Source organism: Neophocaena asiaeorientalis, unplaced genomic scaffold, assembly GCF_003031525.2.
Source record: "Neophocaena asiaeorientalis asiaeorientalis breed wild unplaced genomic scaffold, Neophocaena_asiaeorientalis_V1.1 scaffold594, whole genome shotgun sequence".
In the NCBI taxonomy this organism is placed as follows: Eukaryota; Metazoa; Chordata; class Mammalia; order Artiodactyla; family Phocoenidae; genus Neophocaena; species Neophocaena asiaeorientalis.
In genome coordinates, this window is record NW_020175066.1 from 3,181,072 (window position 1) to 3,203,647 (window position 22,576).

General features: G+C 37.8%; 1 protein-coding gene across 1 annotated transcript in view; it reads right to left on the reverse strand.

Moving 5' to 3' along the window:
• Positions 1–8,239: 8,239 nt before the first annotated feature.
• ZBTB41 (zinc finger and BTB domain containing 41) overlaps positions 8,240–22,576 on the reverse strand; it is a 42,524-nt gene continuing 28,187 nt past the window's right edge. Inside the window, exons 10-11 of the mRNA XM_024764055.1 lie at positions 18,815–18,903; positions 8,240–10,431 (exon numbers count right to left, since the gene is read on the reverse strand). Of these exons, the coding sequence (XP_024619823.1) occupies positions 9,776–10,431; positions 18,815–18,903 (745 nt within the window). The 3' untranslated portion in view covers positions 8,240–9,775. The remainder of the gene's footprint in view (positions 10,432–18,814; positions 18,904–22,576) is intronic.

Genomic DNA, 22,576 nt, shown 5'->3' on the forward strand with positions numbered 1-22,576 from the left:
GGCGGCCTCTGGGCCCAACGGGCTGCTCCGAGCCGCCGTGCAGGAACGCCCACCGTGTCCTCTCGGTAAGCTGGGGGAATTGGAGCGAATTCGCCCCCTTTCTCGTGCGATCGCCGGGACCCGGTAAATAAGCCGGACACACAGACTCGCAAACTGGAAACAGGAGCAAACAGCGCAGGTTGTTTGCTCTGTTTAAACTTCCCGCCGCCACCAATGGGGGCGCCCGGACCCGCCCACCTCCCCGCGGGGCCAATCATCGGGCAGCAGTCCCGGCCAATGAGAAGAGGGCGCCTTATTTAAACGTGATGACGGCGGCGCCAGGCTCTGCGCCCGGAGGCGACAGTGGCTTCGAGGTCTCGGTGGCCCCTGAGGCCCGGGACTCAGACTCGGAATTCGCCTTTCGGTTTTGTGAACAGGCTGCTTGGAAGAAAGAGAGTCACAGCACTTCCACCGTAAATGCAGCAGTCATTGCCTTGCTGGGACAGTCATTTCCCTCCCCCAGTATACCCGCCCAGGGTCACAACCCTGAGCTCCCCGCAGAGGCTTCCTGGGCCCAAATGGGAGAAAATGTGGAAAATTAAATGTATAGTTAGTGTGAACGTGCTGATGTCAGTGCCTGACCCCAGCAGGGGCTCAGTGATACTGGGAGCAAAACTAGGTAAACAAACAAAACCTGACATTCCCAGAAATTCATAAGCGATGGTCTTGACTGGCATTGCCCTTGACAACTAACTTCCGGTTTTCATTTTAATTGTAGGCATCTGATAATAATGGTTATCGCTTACATGTTACTCTTTGCCAGGCATTGTTTTAAGCCCTGCACATATTTATCTCAACCTTCACTTCAACCCTGTGAGGGAGGTGCCATGATTCGTGCTTCACAGCTGAGCGAGACTGGCGTGCAGCCAGCCAGGAAGTGGCAAAGCCAAGAGACAGACACAGGCAGCTCGGCTGGTCTTGCTCTCACCCCTGCACCTACTGCCTCTAAAGACAGGAGGAGACTTTAAAAAATAACGTGTGGATGTGTGTACGCGTGCATGAAATATATCAGGAGGAGACTTTAAAAAATAAATTGTAGATGTGTGTACGCGTGCATGAAATATGTCAAAAGAAATCTCCCTGGGTGGAAAACCAAAATGAGGAAGGTGGGATCTGAAATTATATATTCACTGACACCCATTTTGACCTGATGTTGAACCCGTATCTTAACGATACTGAATCAAAAGTGTTCATGGAGGTTTCTTAATATCCTAATTTAGGATTGATGCACAATGAGACCACTACTCCATAACTTTTTAGCAAAATGTTAATGTGAATGACAATAACCTTCATATACACTTAATTTATATTAATTAATTTATAAATTTATAATTATATTTTTATAATATACAATATATATTATATTTATAAATAAATATTTATATTTATCATTTCATACTCAAATTAACATTACACATATAAGCCCTTAAGCTTAAGCCACTGAAATGTTTGTTTCAACCCTTTTTAACATGATAGTAACACATCTTGTTTATCTATGCTCTCCCCTCACAGCTTCTCTTCATAAAGCAAAGCTGTTGACGCACAATTTTAGAAAATCCAGAATGAAGTGTATGGATTATTTTTTATTTGCCCTCCACTTCCACCCTGCACCCTTTTCCAGCCTGCTCTTTGCTGTGGGATGCTGGCCTGTGTTCTGTATTTGCTACATCCACAGGTTTTTTACTCTGTAGCTTCTGTTTTACTCAAGAAGGGAGGTAAGGGTACTTCCCGCACTCCCGCCCCCCTTGGGCTGGCTCCATCTCAACATTAAAGTCACAAGTAGCTGGAGAGGTGCCCTCTCCTCATGGGTCTCCGGGGATCTGGGTGTGGGGATACCATGGTGTTACTAGTCCCAGGATATGGCACTATTGCTTGTTTCCCTGCATCCCTGTCACATCTTTGCAAATGGTCCCTTTATTAAACTTCCTTGAATTCCACTAAATTGGAGAGGGCCAACTATTTCCTTAGTGTCCCTGGCTGATGCAATAGTGGCCTTAGGAAATTGCCTCTTAAGATCGAATTCTGAATTGAGTTGCTCCTATCTGAGGAGCACAGGGGTAAACTCCTGCTGGCGAGAAACACCATGATAATCCACGGGATGCGGCAGCATCCTGAGTCCTCAAATCATCTACCTGTGGCGGCAGCATGAAACGAAGTGCATACGAAGGGCAATTTATTCAAACATCAGGTGGCCGGGGCACACAGTGGCTATGCCAACACTTTATAAATGATTATAAAGCTTAGAGTGTCACCTGGTTTCACCTGACCACCCTGGAGAGCATACATAGGGAGAAAGCAAATGAAACTCTGTGAACATCCAAGGGTACCACTAAGAACATATCTTGAGAACAAGAATGTGTGGACGGAAGGCCTGAAGAAGCCCCTCACTTCCTGTGGTCTCAGGAAACACATGGCCGAGGACTAATCCCGAGGCTGCTGGTAAATGTGGCAGCACTGATGAAATGCTCGACCCTACCAGCCCTCCTAGCTAAGGGGAGGGAGGAGGACCCTGGGAAGGAGTATGGTATTTGGGCAAAATTTTAAAGGCTGAGAGCTTGTAATTCTCCCTATTCCCACAAACCTCCCTCACCAGCAGGGGCAGCCGCTCCACCGGTCCGTTATATTGATGACATTTGCTAATTAAATCTGATGAGCAAGAAACAGCTGTCAGGAGCTGGGAGGGTCTGAGACTTACCCCGCTGAAGCTTTACTGGAACACAGAGACACCCATTCCTTTACGTGTTATCTACGGACGCTTTCACACTACAAAGTGGAGTCGAATAGTTCCAGGAGAAATCATATTGCCTGCAAAGCCTGTACTACTTAGTATCTGGCCCTTTACAAAGAAGTTTGCTGACCTGGGATCTAATCCAAGGAATCCAACCAACTGGATGTGACAAGCAACATTCCATTATCAAGTCAAAGTGGTGAACACCAGCCCAGGGCTGAGCAGGCCCCAAGTTCACAAGCTGCACAGACGACTCAGGTCCTGTAATATCTCCTCCTCCTACACTGTCTCTCTCAGTCTGTACTTGGGGAAATCGGGGATCTCCTTGACCATTTCATAAAGGAAGACAAAGCCTGGTTTATGGACGGATATGTATGGTAGGCCAGATGTGAGCAGAGCTGTGCTATAGCCTCCCCTCAGGGTAGATGAGAACACTCAGGGAGCAGAATTTTGGATGGTACATCTAGTCCACTTCAAAGGGGAGAAGACACGTCTCTGCTCTCTGCTGACTCAAGGGCACAGTCAACAGGTTGGGCAGCGGGTCAAGGGTTTGCAAAAAGCAAAATGAAAACTTGGTGACAAGTTAAGTCTGGGGAGGAGAGGTTTGTAAAAGGACATCTTAAGATAGGGGCAGGGGGACTTCCCTGGTGGCGCAATGGTTAGAAATCCGCCTGCCATTGCAGCGGACATGGGTTTGAGCCCCAGTCGGGGAAGATCCCACATGCTGCGGAGCAACTAAATCCGTGCACCACAACTGCTGAGCCTGTGCTCTGGAGCCCGTGAGCCACAACTACTGAGCCCATGTGCCACAACTACTGAAGCCTGCACGCCTAGAGCCCGTGCTCCGCAACAAGAGGAGCCACCGCAGTAAGAAGCCCACGCACCACAACAAAGACCCAACGCAGCAAAAAATAAATTAATTAATTTAAAAGAAAAATAGGGACAGGAAGTTAAGAAATTTGTGTCCCTAGTAAATGCCATCGGAGAATATCCAAGGTAAAGGAAGAGCTCAAAAATCAGGTAAACAAGACAACCTGTCCTGCTTAGGTGTCAGAACCTCTTTCCTCAGAGACCCCATTGTTCCTTGGTGAACCCATGTATATGCTGGCCATGGCCGCAGATATGGGGGCTATGAAAGAGCTTAAACGGTCTCCCTCTTTCCAAGGCTGATTGGATGTGCCACCGCTGAGAGCCTGACCTGTGAACAGAGGCCAAGCAGAACCCCCAGTGTGACTCCACTGCCCAGGGACCAACCAGTTACCTGTGGCATGTCGGTTACATTAAACCCTTTTTACCACAGAAGAGGTGGTATTTTCCTCTCTGGAGTAGATGCATTTTCTGAGCATAGATTGCTGTACCTGCCCCCACTATCCATGCACAGACGTACAGAATGCTTTCTTTAGAACCAATGAATCTGTGGAGGTTTTCAAAGTGTGTCTAAAAATTTTTGGTCACTTCTCCCTTCAAGAGGGGAGTCTTAATTTGTATCCCTTGAGTGCTGTGGACTTAGGGGCTCACAGTGGCAGATGTGATGTGCTATCACTTCCTAGATTAGGTTATAAAAGACTGCAACTTAAATCCTGCCTGTGTTCTCTTTCATTTTTTCAGCTGGGGGCAGCCAGCTGTGTATCTATCACCAGGCAGCCCTGTAGAGAGAGGCTGTGTTGGGAGGAACTATGGCCAGAAGTGGGCTTGGAGGTGAAGCCTGCTCCAGGATGGCCTCTAGAGACTGCAGCTCCCATGAAGTTTGACTTCAACTCGAGGATGGCCTCTAGAGACTGCAGGTCCCATGAAGTTTGACTTCAACCTCTGGCCCTGAGCCAGAGCCACCTAGCTCAGACAGTCGATTCCTGACCCACAGGACCTGTGAGATAATGTCTGTTGTTTCAAGCCACTACATTTGGTCTAATGTGTTACACAGCAATAGAGAATTAGAGTGTGCATGCTCTTCTTTCAAGAAATGTTTTAAAATCGCCAGCAGTAATGCAAGCACCGAAATTACTTCTTTACCTAAGAATTTGGAAAAAAGTAGAACAAAAGACGTCTATCCATCTTTGTATAACCTCTAGTCTCTGAATATAATTCTTATTTTCTCCCTATATAAATGGCTACAGAGGCTAAATTTAAATTGGGGATTTTTCAACACAGACTGAAGATCAATGCACAGCAAGTTGAAACGTGAAGAGTAAACACAGTACAGACGCTCTCTCTACCAAACCTTTCCCTCATCCTCCACATGACCTAATGCTGTAACTTTTACCTTATTAAGGCCACTTCCAAAGAGGAAGCGCAGAAAACATGCAACTATTGCAGGAAAAAAGTACCTTGAAGTAGAAATAATTTTAGAGGAAATAAGGGAACGATCCCCCCTTCCTAAACCACTATAGACTTTACTGAGAGGAATGTGCAAAAGAAAGGGGGGGACCTAAAAAGAATTGTCTATGGTTCCTAGAAATTATCAAAAAATTATTCTCACATTATCCATTATTCAATCTAATAGTAACATTTACCATAACACTATTAAAAGTTTTAGAAATGCTACTTTTGTTTCTTATTAAAAAATACATTTCGAGTCATTTTAAATTTGGCACTGAATCTTAGAATAATCCAACATGACTTTAAAAGTCCTAATTTTTCCTGAGTTCATCAACTCAATTTGTTTGTTGGTTGGGATCTTGCTGCTTTTTATGAGACCCATCTCAAACCATCACCTCTGGCTCAGTTTTAGGCAAACTGAAAAAAGAAGCAGTTCAGTGTAGAGCTGGGTGGTTTGGTAACTGATTATTAACTAGAAAAGGTGGGGGATGGGAGGAGGAGAGGCAGACACACTGCTCTTTTTACTTTATTTGTCAGATTCCTCTAATGAGCATCTAGAGACAGGCCCAGGAGTGGCTTCACAGTAACTAGAAAGGCCACAGTAGTAGAGATTAAAAAAAAAAAAAAAAAAAATCACACTAGTACTTGGTGCCAATTTTCCTACAAAAACATAAAGCAACCTAAAAACAACTGTTGCCTGACCAGCAGGCAACACACACATAAGACCCATAACAACAACAAAACCACAATCATTTTTTAACCAAAACAATCTAGCCAGCAGAGTCAACTCCAAGCAAGTATAGCACACTGAAAAGGCACAAAGCATTCAATCCAGAGAAGACTGGGCATATATAAAAGGACACTGTCAAAGAGCTGATGCTCCCCGTCTGACTTTCCATCAATGATACAGCAGAGTGATCTGCTAGGAAGAGAACGCAAACAAACTTACACACATACACCAGTTAATGGTGTTTTTAATTCGTTTGCAATTATAGAGTGAAAAGCAATGAATGACATTTAAATACTTGTTAGCCCTTAACTAATAGCTTATAGTCACTCCTCAAAGATGTTTTGACAATTTTAAGGTTGACAGAAAATTATTTATGTACCTACTTCATGATCTACCATCACTTTAGAGAAAGTCACTTAATAAAGCACCAGTTTAAAACACTATTTTTGCTACTCCTCTTCAACAGATGACTAAGTTACTTAAAAGTATGCAAAGATCACTGCCTTCACAGTTGTTGGTGAAATCTTGCTGGCATGAAGAACAAACCCTAATCTTAAATAGCATTTTAGGCTTTGCAAAAAATAGGTGGGGTTTCTTACAAAAAAATCTTCAGCTTGTCTTAAAAAAAATTCTAAGGCAAAATTAATTAATAGTGTAGTGTAAAAAGTAAGCTTATTTTAGCATTTAATAGTGTCCACTTAAAAGATAACATTCAATTAATTAAACTGAGGAAAACTGAGTATTTTTGTTTGTAACTGGTTTGTCAGTATGACTATTCCCAGAGTATTTTCTTCTGTTCTCATTTTTATACATATAAACACAAACATTTAATCTTAGTATTCAAACGATTTTTTAAAAAAATCCATAATCCTAGGACTTCAACTGTGCTTCTTTGGACACATATTTATTCAAACAACAAAGAATTTAAATTCTTTTAAACTATTTTAATACCTACTAAAAATCTTTGGTGCATTTAAGTAAAAATGGATTAGGTTAACAAATTCCTACATTTGATAAATTATTCAATTTACATAATAAGTGCTAACTGCTATCAACTACAAAATTAATTTAAAACAATAAATTATGCTCATAAAATAAAAAATTCTGAATGAGGCTAAACTTAGTTGCAAGATTCAAAATTTTAAGTATAAAATTTACAGAATTAATGGGTTTTAGAGTTAATGGAGCATTTGTTCAAGATGCTCCAAATCACAATGTGACAAAAGGTTAACTGAAAAGAGCAGGCCTCATTTCATATTTTTTTTGTGCCAACTTCAAAAACTTATATACATTCAGTTTGCTCAAATCCATGAGGTTTTCACAATTGTAAAATTTCATATATTCTAATTTGGAAATTAGAGGCAGATGTGTTTGTCTGTTCACCCGCTGAGGCTATTTCTTCATAAGAATTATACTACCTACCTCCCAGACTGTTTTCATGATTACATGAGAAAACGCAGTGCCCGGCACCTTGTAAGCATTCATTAATGCTCCATTTCTTTCCCTGTTAGTAGCTCTGCCACTTATTAATGATGTAGACTTAACCTCAGATTCTTTATCTCTAACATGGGAATACAGTATGTCATTTCTATTTCAGAGCTGGTTATGAGGTTTAAATGAGATAACTGTGAAAGTATTGTATAAAACAGTAAACTACTATTCAAGTTTGTTGTCTACAATAATAACTAAATATAATTATGTTTCACTTTATATAAGAGATGTATTCCAGAAAAGTTCTATACTGTAAACCAATTCCTACAATCAAATCATATATTTAAAGCATTAGGAGATTATTATTAAAAGAACCCTAAAGTCAATACCTTCAAAAAGCAAGGTATTCTTTTGAATGTTGAAAATGCAACACCGCAACACCCTCTTTTTCTGCTACCAAACATATAATATACCACACACATATACATATATACCATTTGCCTTTCTGTAAGTCCAAACTTTTCTACATTGGTTTATATGCAAGGCAGGGTACATTTTTAGATATGATTTCTTTTCATCATACTAAGTTTTTTAGTTAAGTCTTGTAGATCTTTATGATAAAAATCATAAAGATATATATTTTTTAAAGTCATTTTGAAGGACAGAATAATAGTACCTCATATAGTCAAGTTCTACCATGTAAGTACTCCAGACATAACATTTCCACACAAAAGTAAGAATGCTTTATAAAGAATTAATACATAACTAGTATCTATCGGTCCTAGGATAATTATAACCAAACTTTAATAAATGAGGCAAAACTCAGGTTGGTTTTATTACTTATATGAGCTACTTTGGTTAACTGCCCTAATTCTCAACTTTTTTTTTTTCTTTTGTTTTATTTCCATTAGTGTGGTGAGTATTCCTGTAAAGTACCTTCATTTCTTAAGTGCTTCAGGAAACAAGTTTCCACATTATTAAGTGGTTAAATTTTATTCACTAAAACTTCATTATTTTATTTGTGATTTTTTTCACAAGGGCTGGGCCAGACTTTACACAAAAAAAGTGCTTAAAGCAATTAGAAGTGTAAACAAAACTGAAGTAGAAAACTCTTAAAATTGCTATTTTCCAGTAGTTTACATACAAATGACATGCTAATAATAAATCAACCCTGCCTATTCTCTAACCCTTTAAGCAGCTCTACTAGGAAACATCCTAGTTTAAGTTTAAACTGACTTGAAAATATGGAAAGTGCACATCTTTAAAGGTATTTTACAATTCTGACTGACTTTTTCCTCATTTAATTTTAATCAGTGAGGCTTTGCTCCAACTGCTATTTACTTTTACCAAGTCCTCAACTTTTGTCTCATACAAAAATAAAAATCAAGGATAATTACAGACATTAGGCTTATGTGTAAAGCAAAAATAAAGATCTAGATTACATGTAAATCTGTATACAAATAATGGTTCCCTTTAATTAAAAAACATTAAGTTCAATTAGACACAAATTTTATGTTTGTTTGGCACCTTTTCTAACAATCATATATGAAATCTGTAGGTTCTATTTCCCAGAGTTTCAGTTAGCAAAGGTAAATGAGACCAAAAGTAGCTTGTTAAATTTTCACTAATTAGTTATAACTGCCCTTCCCATAGTAAGATGAAGATATATGTTGTGATATATTATTGTTTCTGAAGTAAATGGCAAAATACATAAGGTGAACTTACCTTGAAAAATATCTAGTTAAAACTGTCATATTTTGCTTTTAACACATTTTCAACTTGTGTAATTTAATGCCTAGACCTGTATTTGCATTTCTTATTCACAATAATTGAAGCACAGGCAAAAACCAACCATCTGGGTAATTATTTCAATTCTACATTTCCTTTAATGAGCTAATCCTGCATTAGTTAGCTTTCTGGCTTTGAGTTTGTCAAAAGACCAAAGGATAGTCATAAACTGAAATTATGGCCGGATGAAAAAAGAACACCCAACTATCCAAGACTTTCTTATAAATTCAAATTCCTGATTTCAGTTTTTAAAAATCTGGAAGAAATAATCATGACACTTAAGTTAGGATAAGGAACAGTTGCAATTATCAGTTCTATATACTCTTGTATTCTTTCTTAAAAGAATACAACTACATCATCCTTAACACTTGTTTGGAAGATGGGGAAGGGAGAAATGAGGAATGAGACTAAAGAAGAATAAAAATTTCCACTGATGACTAAAAACAAATACCCTCATAATGTTAACAGCTAATAGTTTTGAAAAGTTAGAGAAACCATTAAAAATTAGCACTAGCCTTTAAAAAAATCATAAAAATGTCCATTTCAAATATTATACCTCAAAATACGTCCAAATATTCATATGTTCAGTAAACAGAGATACATATTTTTCTTGATTTGAAATGGTTCTGAGGACTTGAGAAACTAGAGAAAATGAAAAAATAGCAGCCCCACTAAAAGCTGTCAGCTCTAGGCTACCATTAACGCGTAACCACAGAAAAAGTCTGTGGAGTGCTTAGATTTACTCATGAATGATGCTCACGATTAGAAATATTTTGTACAGCAGTGGCATTATCAAGGCCCAATAACGTTCCAAGATAAGACTGTTCTCTAGGATCTAGCATTTGTTCAGGTCGGACTGGATGAACTATATTTGCAGGCTGAGGAGTAAGAGTGTATTTCTCCAGGAAAGCTAAGTCAGCTGCTCGTGGGTAATCAGTGGATGGCTGCTGTGGCGACAAGATCTCGTGAGAAGGTGGAGGGAGAGTGGCGGTGTGATGCACCAGGTCACTCTGAGTGTCAGGCATCTGGACTGGAACCAGCGTTACAGGGACACACACTTCAGCAGACACACTCTGCAACATAGTCTTGGCTTCTGACGGGTAAACTTTGGGCTGGTCCATATATTGTTTTGCTTCTGTTTGGAAGATTTTATCATCGGATGAGTACTCTACTGGCAAGGATACAAGCTTCTCCTCAGAAGCACTGAGAGGATCATCAGGTGACTTTATGCCATGAACGTGGTCAATGTGGTATTTCAGCTTGTCTTTCCGCTTAAATGTTGCATTACAGTGCTGACAGTTGAAAGGCCGGGCATCAGAATGAATGACCAAGTGTTTTGTTAAAGTTTTCTTAATTCTAAAAGATTGATTGCAAATTTGACACTTGTATGGTTTTTCACCTGTATGAACACAAATGAAATTAACTGTAAAACACAGTCACTTGGTAAGACAATGATTTTAATTAAGTAGCAAATTTTCCATGGGAATTCTTACACGAACTTAATAAAAGCAGTAATGCATGCTATCACGAAGTGGAGACAGTAGAGTAACTGGTAAAGAGAATGAGCTCAAACATCCAAAAGATCTTAGTTTGAATTCTAGCTACACCATTTACTAGGCAAACCTGGAGCAAGCTCCCCAACTTCTAAGCACAGCTTCCTCACCTGTTATATGGAATAACAGTACCTACCTCACAGACTTGGTGAAAGGACTGAATGAGAAAACGAAATAATAGTGCTTAGCATTACACTGGCACATGGTAAGTACTTGATAAACCTAGGCTGTTGTCATTATTGCTTGCTTGCTATTATTCCCCACTATAGCCCCTAAAAGAGTTGTAAACTAGAGCATTTGATTTCCTCCCACCCAAGAAGGATAAAAGCTAAAACAGCAACTCGATTAACCTGGTTCTTTGGATCAGAATGAGAAGTAGTAACACCAATGTCTAGCCTGATGTTACAATAAGGAGAGTTGATGAGGATCAAGAATAAGGAAGCTTGGGCTTCCCTGGTGGCGCAGTGGTTGAGAGTCCGCCTGCTGATGCAGGGGACATGGGTTCATGCCCCGGTCCGGGAAGATCCCACATGCCGTGGAGCAGCTGGGCCCCTGAGCCATGGCCGCTGAGCCTGCGCGTCCAGAGCCTGTGCTCCGCAACAGGAGAGGCCACAACAGTGAGAGGCCCGCGTACCGCAAAAAAAAAAAAAAAAAAAAAAAAAAAAAGAATAAGGAAGCTTGGCCAGTTTTCAATTCTTCCTGAGTCAGGTTCTCACACAGCAGTTTTTGGTTTTTGTTTTTCTCCCATGAAACATAAATTCCTACAGTAGCCAGGGTGGTTGGCTAATCCCCGAAAAGTATGATTTTGTTACCTTACATGGTGAAAGGGTCTCGGCAGATATGATTAAGGTTAAAGACCCTGAAGTGGGGAGATTAACCAGGTAGGCCCAATCTAATCACGTGGGTCTTTAAAAGCAGTGATAACTGAAGATGAAAAGGTCAGAGAGCTGTGACAAGAGAACTCAATCCCGAACTGCTGGTTCTAAAAATGGAAGAAGGAGGCTAGGACCCACAGAATGTGGCAGCCTCTAGAAGCTGAGAAAGCTCTCAGCTTACAACCAGTTAAAAAACTAGAACCTGGGCCCTGGTCCTGCAACTCAAAGAATCGATTCTACCAATAACCCAAATGAGCAGGAAACAGATTCTCCTCTAGAGCCTCCAGAAAGAAATGGAGCCCTACCAACACTGAGGTTTTAGCTTGGGTCACACTTCTCACCTACAGATTTGTTACGTCATAAACTTGTATTGTAAGCCATTTGCAAGAGAGAGGTACTTAAGACAAAGTGATCAGTCTAACATACATATAATTGGAGTCCCAGAAAGAAAATAGGAGTATAGGTCAAAAACAGTATTTGAAAGAAAAATTGACTGAGAATCTTCCTAAATGAAAGACAAGTCATAGATGCAATAAGCTCTACACATCTTACAAAATACAAAAAGAAAGAAAAAAAAAAAAACAACCCCAAAAACACATCTGGGCACACTATAATAAAACTACTGAAAATCAAAGACAGAAAAATCTTAAAAAGCAGTGAATTAAAGAGAGATTTCTCTTAAATGAGCAACAATAAGACTGCCAGTATATTTTTCAACAAACACTAGAGAAGGTCAAAGAGGAAAAAAATGACACATTTAAAATACTGAAAGAAAAATAACTGCTAATGTAAATTCTATAGTCAGCCAAATAGTCTCCATAAAGTAAAATAACATTTTCGGACAATCAAAACCTAAGAGAATTTGGGGCCAGCAGATATGCACAAAAGGGAATCCTACATGAAGAAGGAAAATGGTCATGAAGGAAGGAGTGGAGGGTAAATATGGTTAAAAATAAATGAGTTATTTAAAGCAAACAAACAAACAAAATAATAATGTTTTACATGGTTTAAAGTATATGTAAAATGAAAATACACATAACACGTAAAGGCTGAGAGAGATGAGGTGTCATAAGGTCTTTGAATTGTCTAGAAAAGGGGTCAAGAACTAATTTAAGATAGACTAATAATTTTAGAAGAACACATGTTGTGATCTTCAAGGTGACTACTAATACTGAAAGAACATACAATTAACAAGTAAACTGAGGGAAAATCGGTAATAAAAATACTTCATAATTACAAGGAAATGAAGACAAGAAAAAGAAAGCATCACGAAACAGATGAGACAAATAGCATGATGACAGATTTGAACCCAAATAAATGAGAAATCATGTGACATTTAAATGAACTAAACATCCTGATTAAAAGAGGTTATCATAATAAAATAATACTCCAAAGACACACATCTTAAATACAGGCCCATATAAGGACTGAAAATAAAAAGAAAAAAATACCACATAAATATTATCCAAAAGAGAGCTGGTCCTTTATCCCAGCATAAAAAGGGACATTTTACAATGATATAAAGGACCATCAACAGTGAGATATAACCATCTGTACATAGCTAATAACACAGCCTCAAAATATATAAGGCAAAAAACTGAAGAACTCAAAATGAAAAATAGATAATTTATAATCAACAGTTAGGTTAGAGATTTTAACATATAGCTCTCAGTAACTTATAGAATAAGTAGAAAAACATATCATATTAGAATGCAGAATATTTGAATAAAATACATTCTCTGACAAAAGTGGAATTAAGCTAGACATTAGTAACATAAAAATACTTAGAAATCCCCAAATATTTAGGAATTGGGCAATACAGTACAATTTAAAATAAAACACAAATGAGAGAATAAATCAGAAGACATTAAAAACTATTTTTAACTGAATTCTAATGAAAACATAAAATATAAAATGAGTTGTGAACTGTAACTAAAGCAGTGTTTAGAACTTTAAAATATGTATAATAAAAAATAAGAAATGCCAAATTTAATTAAGTTAGGCATCTATATAAAGAAGATAGGGAAAGACAGAAATTAAACCCAAATAAAATAGAAAGAATAAAAAAGAGAAAAGCAGAAAAGAAATATACAACAAATATAAAAGAGAAAAAAAAATCAACAAAATCTAGTAGTTTTTTGAAAGATTAATAAAATCAACAAATCTCTAGAAAGAAAAAACAAATTACCAATAGGAATAAAATAAGGTTATCACTAAAGATCCTATAATCATTAAAAGATAAATAATACTCCGAATTTTGCCAATAGATTTTATATTTTAGATTAAATAAAATTCCTTAAAAATGAAACAAGAATTGAAAATCTGACAGCTCTGAAACTATTAAGGAATCTTTAATTGAAATCTTTCTCCAAAGAAAACAAGTGGACATAACAAGGAAAAAAAAATAGACAATATGTCTCATGACCATAGACCAAAAAAAAAAAAAAAAACCCCAAACAAAAACAAAATAAAACAAAAATCAATGTATTTTATCACAATAATAAAGAACAAATATATAATCACCTCAATAAAAGCAGGGAAAAATCTGATAAAATTCAACACCTATTCATGACAAATACTCTAACTAAACTAGGAACAGATGATAATTTCTTTTTTTTTTTGCGGTACGCGGGCCTCTCACTGTTGTGGCCTCTCCCGTTGCGGAGCGCAGGCTCCGGACGCGCAGGCTCAGCGGCCATGGCTCACGGGCCCAGCCACTCCGCGGCATGTGGGACCCTCCCAGACCGGGGCACGAACCCGCGTCCCCTGAATCGGCAGGCGGACTCTCAACCACTGCGCCACCAGGGAAGCCCGATAATTTCTTTATCTGAAAAACAGTATCTACAAAAATCTATAAAAAACATAATTAGTAATGAAACATTGAAAGCTTTTCCCTGGAGACAAGGATTTCCACTATCAATACACCACTGATGATATGAACCAAAGCAATAAGGCAGAGAGAGAGAGAGAGAGATGCAAGGACTTAAAAAGGGAGAAATAAACTGTGATTATTCACAGATGGCCAGTTTGTATGCTAAGAAAAACCAAAAGTAGCTAGAAGGTATTTGTGTTTGGAAATTTATAAGCTGTTTCTAAATTCATATGAAAACATAGAGGAAAAAGAATAAGAAAGACAATGAAAAAGAACAAAGTTGGAGTATTTACACTACAAGATATCAAAAGCCACAGTACTTTATAATGGTATAGTAATGGTGAAAGAATATACAAACAGTCCAATGAACAGAAGAGAGTCCAGAAACAAACCACACATATATGATCACTTAACTTAAAACAAATAGGCCATTGAAATGCTCTGAGGCAAGGATGGTCTTTCCAATAAACGGTGCCAGGGCCACTAGATAACCACATGTCAAAAAAACAAAGAACTTTGACCTTACCTAATAATAAACACAAAAATAAGATAAAGTTCATAATCTAAATATGTAAGTTAAAATAAATCATCAGAAGGTAAAAGAAAAAATATTAATGACCCTGGGGTAGGCAAAAGTTTCTTAAAGGGGATACAATAAACCTAACTAGAAAGAAGAAACTTGATACAAGACTTCTTTAAAATTTGGGACCTTCAGTCATTGAAAGATATCATTACTAGAGTGGAAAAGCCAGCCACAGACTAGAAGACACCTGTAATTTAGATATCCAACAATGAACTCATACCCAGAATATAGAAAGAATTCCCATAAATCAATTTGAAAAAGATGGACAATCCAATTTAAGAAAATCAGCAGAAGAATGAATCATGTGTTCCATAAAAGTGAATATCCAATGACCAATAAGTGTATGGAAAGGTGCTCAATATCATTACTCATCACAGATATGCAAATTAAATCCACTTTGAGACAGTGCTACATATCCAACAGAATGGCTAAAAAAAGAGACACTATCAAGTATTGGTGAAAATGTGGAGCAACTGGAATTCTCATACACCATACACTACTGGTAGGAGGTAAATTGTCACAATTACCTTGGAAAACTGGTTAGTAGTATCTACTAAAGTAAAACATATGCATATCCTATGAGCCAGCAATCCCAGGGCTAGGCATGTACACAAGAGAAATGAATGCAGTGTGTATGAAAAATCATAGACAAGAATCTTTAGAGCAGCTTTATTTATAATAGACCCAAGTAAACACAAACCAAGTGTCTATCAAAGCACAACGGATAAATAAATTTTGATATATTCATATGAAAATGAAAAGAAACAAACTACTTCCATGGATGAATCTCATAGACATATGACTGAAAGAAACCAGACAAAAGAGTGCACACTGTATGATTCCATTTATATGAAGTTCAAACAGACAGACTAATTAATGGTGACATAAGTCAAAATAATGATTATTTTGCAAGGAGGTTACTGATTGGGAGGGGCCAAGGAGGGTGCTTCTGGAGTTCTGAATGTCCTACATCCTGGTCTGAATGGTGGTTACATAGAAGCACTCATTTATAAAAATTCATTTGTGTACTTTATGTGTTATACTTCAATAAAAAACAGTTTAAAAATTCTGCCAAGTCTAAAATCAAGCCCTAAATTTATCAGCTTTATACCCATTTTAACTGAATGTATTACATCTCAACAAGACTACTGCCGAATAGACATAATTACTACTCTGAGGATTACACAAGCAAAGCATATAAGAGATGAGAGTAAGACATTTGTAGAAAAAAAATCTTATATCCGTTTTCCAATGAATTTCTCTAATTGTGTGGTTTGAAAACATACATGAGTTTAGAGGGTAGTTGTAAGAAACCATGATAAATTCATTCCTTGAATAAATATTTATTAAGCACCTACTATTTACAAGTCCTAGGCTAGGCGCTGATCATATCTATTCATTTGAAGCACTTAAGGGTACTGACCTGGCCAAAACTAAAACCAATCAGTTATTTGTACCTCTTCTAAAGAAGGAACAATGGAAGAGAAGAAGTCTGTAGGGAGTCCGGCAAGGGGATTCCAAAAAACAAGAATCTAACAGTACAGACAATGCACTAAGGGTACCTGCACTAGAGAAAAGGAATCTGGGGAACACAATTATTCTCATCACCAGAGAGGTGCACTGTTAGAACAGGAAAGATGGCTCAGTATCCTTCACCATTTCCTCAATAAATGATTCCATACAATTATTACCTAATTTTATTCTATAACTACATTTAGCAATTCTCCTTCTGATGAATAAATTTAGCAACTCTACTTCCTTGATAAGAGAAAAGGACACCTTGGCCAGCACACATTAATATCTCATTCTCTAGAAGGTTAATAGTAAGCTGACACTGGTGATTCTACTTCCAGTGGTTACTGAAGAACTCCTCAGAATACTTATAACTATTAGTGCACAGATATAAAATTGAGTTTCTGGACCTGTAAATCTCAGGAGTGGACTTGGGAGCATAGCACCCAGTTCTTGGAACAGCTGCTCTGTGAAGTCCTGTCTGGGTAGCCTGCTGATCACTTTAGATCAAGAGGTGGCAAACTATAGCCTGAAAGCCAAATACAGTCTCTTGCCAGTTTTGGTATATAACATTTTCCTGGAATGTGGTCACATTCATTTATTTATTTATACCCTTCTATGGCTGCTTTCATGTTACCACAGAGAGCTGAGTGGTTGAGATGGAGACTGTCTGGCCCACAAAAACTTAAATATTTACTATCCAGCCCTTTACCAAAAAAGTGGGCTGACCCCTGCTTCAAATGATTTCTCCCTCTCATTTCATAACAGCCATAAACTTTATCTTATTCTGTAACAGAGCTCATTTCCTTAATTTTCAATGGACAGAAGGACTTGCCCCTAATTCCAACTAACTTTGAGATATCCAGAGTTGAGAATTCCACGGTCATTGGTCATCAACTAATTACTACAAATCAGTGTTTTCAAAAAACTTAATGCAGTTAGAAAGCCAGCTCTTATTAACTTTCTCCTCTAGATAATTCCTGTAGTTTTACAATTCTTAAATCATCAGTGGTTTCAAATTAACTTTTCGTAAGTTCACCATCTTTTTCAAATCATGAGCTTATTAGGCATATTACTTATAACTAGTGTGGAGACTAGCATTAATATAGTTTCCTCATTTTTTACATTTTTATGTATTTATATACCCCCCAAATTATGACTTTCTCATTTTGAGAGAGGTGTAATTTTATTTTTAACAGCAGTACTATATCAGTAATAAATTCTTTACTGAAATCCTTTGCTATTGAAATTGCCCAAATCCAGTTATTTCCAATTCTGATATTTATGAAATCAATTATTTTTCCCTACCAGAACAGCAGCTTGACAAAATCCAAAGTAAATATAAAGCAAGGCAGCCATAAATGCATTAATGGGTTTCTTTCTTAAAAAGAAGGAAAGAAAGCTTTAAAAATTGTTAATTTACATGAGAAGTCAAACAAGAACTATGACAACATATAGGAAAAAATCCAACAATCTATGTTTCAATATATGGTAGCATTGCCAAGGGAAAAAAGGAAAGATTAAGAAAATAACTTCCGGAAACCAGCTGAAGCAAATCATTCTACTATAACTACCTATAAATTACAACAAATCATTCTACTATAAATCACAACTGACTATGTAAAAAGGAAAGCTATGCAACAGTAACTTGGGGGCTTTCCTGGTGGCACAGTGGTTAAGAATCCACCTGCCAATGCAGGGGACACAGGTTCAAGCCCTGGTCTGGGAGGATCCCACATGCCACGGAGCAACTAAAGCCATGTACCACAACTACTGAGCCTGCACTCTAGAGCCTGCGAGCCACAACTGCTGAGCCCATGTGCCACAACTACTGAAGCACGCACACCTAGAGCCCGTGCTCTGCAACAAGAAAAGCCACGAGAAGCCCGCACACTGCAACGAAGAGTAGCCCCTGCTTGCTGCAACTAGAGAAAGCCTTCACACAGCAACAAAGACCCAATGCACCCAAAAATAAATAAATAAATAAATATAAAACAGTAATTGGTAACAGGACCATGAGGTCATATTTGAATTACTCTTTTAAAAGAGAAGAAAATAAAAGAAATGTCTTCAGAGCGTCTCATAGATATAGAGGAACCAAAAACAACCAGAAAAGGGGACGATGAGAACTAAAAGTTGAATAAATTCCCTATGGAAAAAAATTTTCCCAAATTCTACAAAATGATATTCAAAAGTGTTGAAGCTTACATAATATGGAATAGTAGATCAGAATATTGTCTGTTCATGACATCAATTCTAATAAGTAAAAGTCTTACTGGGGGAAAAAACAAAACAATTTCACCAAGAACAACAAAGTATAAATGTCCATATTTCACTTCTGAATAATTACACAAAAATATATACAAAATACCCATTAGGTTTTTTACCTGAATGTGTCCGAAAATGCATTTCCAGACTTGATTTGCCTTTAAAAATTTTCTTACAAACATCACACTGATGAAAGGTTGCTTTATATCTAAGAAAATAAAAAGGTTTGAGCTTTTCAATATAATTTTAATAAATAACATAATGAAAATAAGTTACAACTCACTTATAACTTCATATATAATTCTCACATTAGTAAAGCATAGAACTCCAAATGAACATGGAAATACTTTTTAAGTATCAACCTTATCTCTGATTCTTCCTTCTCCAGTTATATTCAACAAATAAATCTATAAAAGATGTCCTTAGATTTTCAACTTTAAACTGCTTAATTTTAAGTTTTAAATCAGCAAACTTTTGTATTATTATTTTCTGTTAAAAAATACCAAAGGAAAAATTGTAGGGACAGAAAAAAAAAAATCAATGAGAGGGGTGAAAGGGGGTTGACTACAAAGGTACAAAGGTGGACATTTCAGGGGTGATATAGATCTGTTCTGTGTCTCAACTTATGGTAATGATTACATGACTGCATGCATTTGTCAAAACCTGCAGAACTACACACTAAAAAGAGTGAATTTTTCTGTATATAAATTGTACCTTCGTTAAAATAGATGCAAAAATGAAACTGCAGCAGTCTCAAAATCTGCATTCATCAAAAGGGGACACTTTTCCTCGGTAGGTACTCTTTATAACAAATAAATATTATAAACTTAAAATAAATTTTACACCTAAGTAAAAAAGAATGAGATACCAGTCTTTTATTTTTATTGTAGATTAATAGACATAAAAAGCTATAAATTACTCAGAAGTTAACTTAGAAGCAAAGTGTAGTGCCTGAGTATGTACTTGTGAGTTAAACAATCCTAAACTCAAAAATTTAGTTGTTAGGATTAATATATTTGTAAAATGATTAGCATTTAAGTGATAGTTACTAGGAAAGCCATATCATCTCACCTTGGAAGCAATTCACTTCTAATGAGTACACGGAAAAACAAATCAAACACAGGCTACCATAATGTTCTAGAAAACAGCTGGCCTTAACATATCCACTGAGTGTTACTGGAATATTTAGCATGTTGTTACTAATATTAAATAGCAATAGTATGCCTAAGGTTTCAAATGCCATTCTCACTTTTCAATTCATCCAACTCTACATTTACAAAGTAGCTACAGAGACACCATGCAAGGCTCTGTCTTCTAGGAACTTACTTCTACTTGATGAAATGGACATTTAAAAAGATAATGTGGATTTAGTGAACTGGGAGTGTCATTGATAAACTTAGCAAAAGACTTGCAACCTGTATGCCTGGCTTATCTTATTCCATGTATATCCATGTTAAATACAGAGATACAAACAGGGCTCCCACGGGCACATAGAGAAAGCAGCAGTGGTAACTCAACTAGGGGCAGTTTTGACCCCCCTGGGACATGTGGCAATGCCTGAAGACATTTTTGGTTCTCACAACTAGGGGTAGGCAGGTGCTACTGGCCACTGCCATCTAGTGGGTGGAGGCCAGGGATGCTGATAAACATCCCACAATGCACAGGACGACCCCACAACAAAGAATGACCAGGCCCCAATGTCAGTAGTATTGTGGCTAAGAAATCTTGGTCTGTACTATGGACAGAGTGACATTTTAAACACAGATATGCTCAAAACACAAACTGTCTCACAGTGTATGTAGGAAAAAGATAAAATCTACAAGGACCTGCATGGGTCAGGCTCTATGTATATATCTCTCCATTCTCACACAGATGCTGAAGAGCAGAGATTTTCAGGGCAGGAGTGATACACAGTTCCACATGGAGCAGAGATGCCTAGTATGAAAGGGATTTAAACATGTCTACTGGATTTGGCAATAAGAGACTCCTACTGATAGCAACTGGAGAGGGATAGTAAGGTCAGAGGTCACATCCCAACAGCTTACAACAGTGAACAGAAAGTGAAGGAGAGGATACTGAAGGAGTCACCATTTAAAAATATTTAGAAGAGACATTTGAAAATGACTGGTTGGGGGGCGGGTGCTAGTCTTCATCACTCTCCACGTTCTCTCCTTGAATAATCTGCACATAAAGTGCTCACATGTAATTCTTTATACACAGCCCAGACTTCACTTCTGAGAGGTAGACTACTATCCACCTATCGGATTTTATGTTTCAGTGTGCACTGAGCATCTCAAAGTCAATATACACCAAACTCATCATCTCCCTATGTTATATTCTCTAACTCAGTGGCTGGTATCAATCAACCACTCACTTGGAAACAGGAATTCCTCGGAAAGAGGAATCACCTGTGACTGCTCCCATTCCCTCAATAAAGGCCTAAATATTGGTCAAATAAGTACCTTCCACTGTTCATTATTAACGCTACTGCCTAGTTTAGGTCCTCACCATCTTTTTCCTAGATTATAACAGCCTTCTAACTGGTTGATCTACTTGCCTCCAGATTTATCCACCACTAATCCAGCTTCCATACATCAATAAGAGTGATGTACCTAAAATACAAATCCAATTATGTCATCCTCTTGTTTAAAATCTTCAATGGCTTTTTATCTCTTAGAAGTAAGTGTTGGTTCCACGAAATGATCGTAAGGCTCCATATTCTAGATCTACCCTTAGCAGCCCTTGCAGAGCATGGAGAATACAGATTCTGGTTCCACAAGTATCTAGGCCAGCAGATAGGTCAGAGGCCCTGCTGGTGGGAAGAGGATCCCAAAGCTCTTTCAGAGGGTCTACGAGATCAAAATTATTTTCAAAATCATACTTTAAACATGACTTACTTTTCTCACGATGTTGACATTTACACTAAAGAGCAAAAGGAACAGTGGGTAAAAGTGGTGGTACCTCAGCTCTAAACAAGGTAGTGATACCGAAATGTACTAATGGTCACTGTACATTTTCACCACGATGTACTCACAGAAAGAAAAACAACTGTGATAAAGCAGTAAAATTACTAATTTTATTAAAGTTCACCCTTTGCACTGTGGCCTTTCCGCTAACCTCGTGATGAGGTGGGAAGCATGAAGCTCTACTGCACGCTGGGTACTCTGTGTGCTCGAGGCGCCCGCGAGACCCGCTGTGAGCCCAGGGATCCCTCCCCTCACGGAGCACCATTCCACTTGAGGAAACAGAAGTCAGAGTACAGCTGGACTTGAGTAGGTGGCAGACATTTTCTTGAAAATTCAATGAAGTAAGCCTGTCACTTCAAGGGAAAAAACTGACAGTATTTGTTATCAGTGATAAAATTTGAGCTTTCAAGCTAATTAAGAATTTTGGAAAACTTGCATCTGCCCCTGTGATCCTGACAGCTTCCCAGTTCTCCTTCTGAGAGACTGGAAGCAATGTTAACAAGTGTGATTTGTTGTTCCTGTACTGTGAAATGTGGTAACATTGGGAAAATCTGCATAACTCAGTGAACCCTTATTTTCCAAATGACAAATGCATATTACAGTAGGTTAAAAATCCACTTCAGAGCACAAGATAGACCAATGGACTGAATGGAAGAGTATGAAAGCTTCATGAATCTTGTTTCAGATTCCTCTTTGCAACTACCTTGAAGAAACTACCACTGGTTTAGTTTTGGTGTGGCAGCAAAGAGTAACAACCACAATTTTCTAAGAAGGCTTAATATTCCTCTACTCCTAGTTTTACCAACTATGTATCTGAGTGAGCTAGATTTTCTTCATTTACTTCAAACAAAATAACACGTAAGAGCACATGTGACAATCCAACTGTCTTCTATGAAGCCATTAAAGAGACTTACA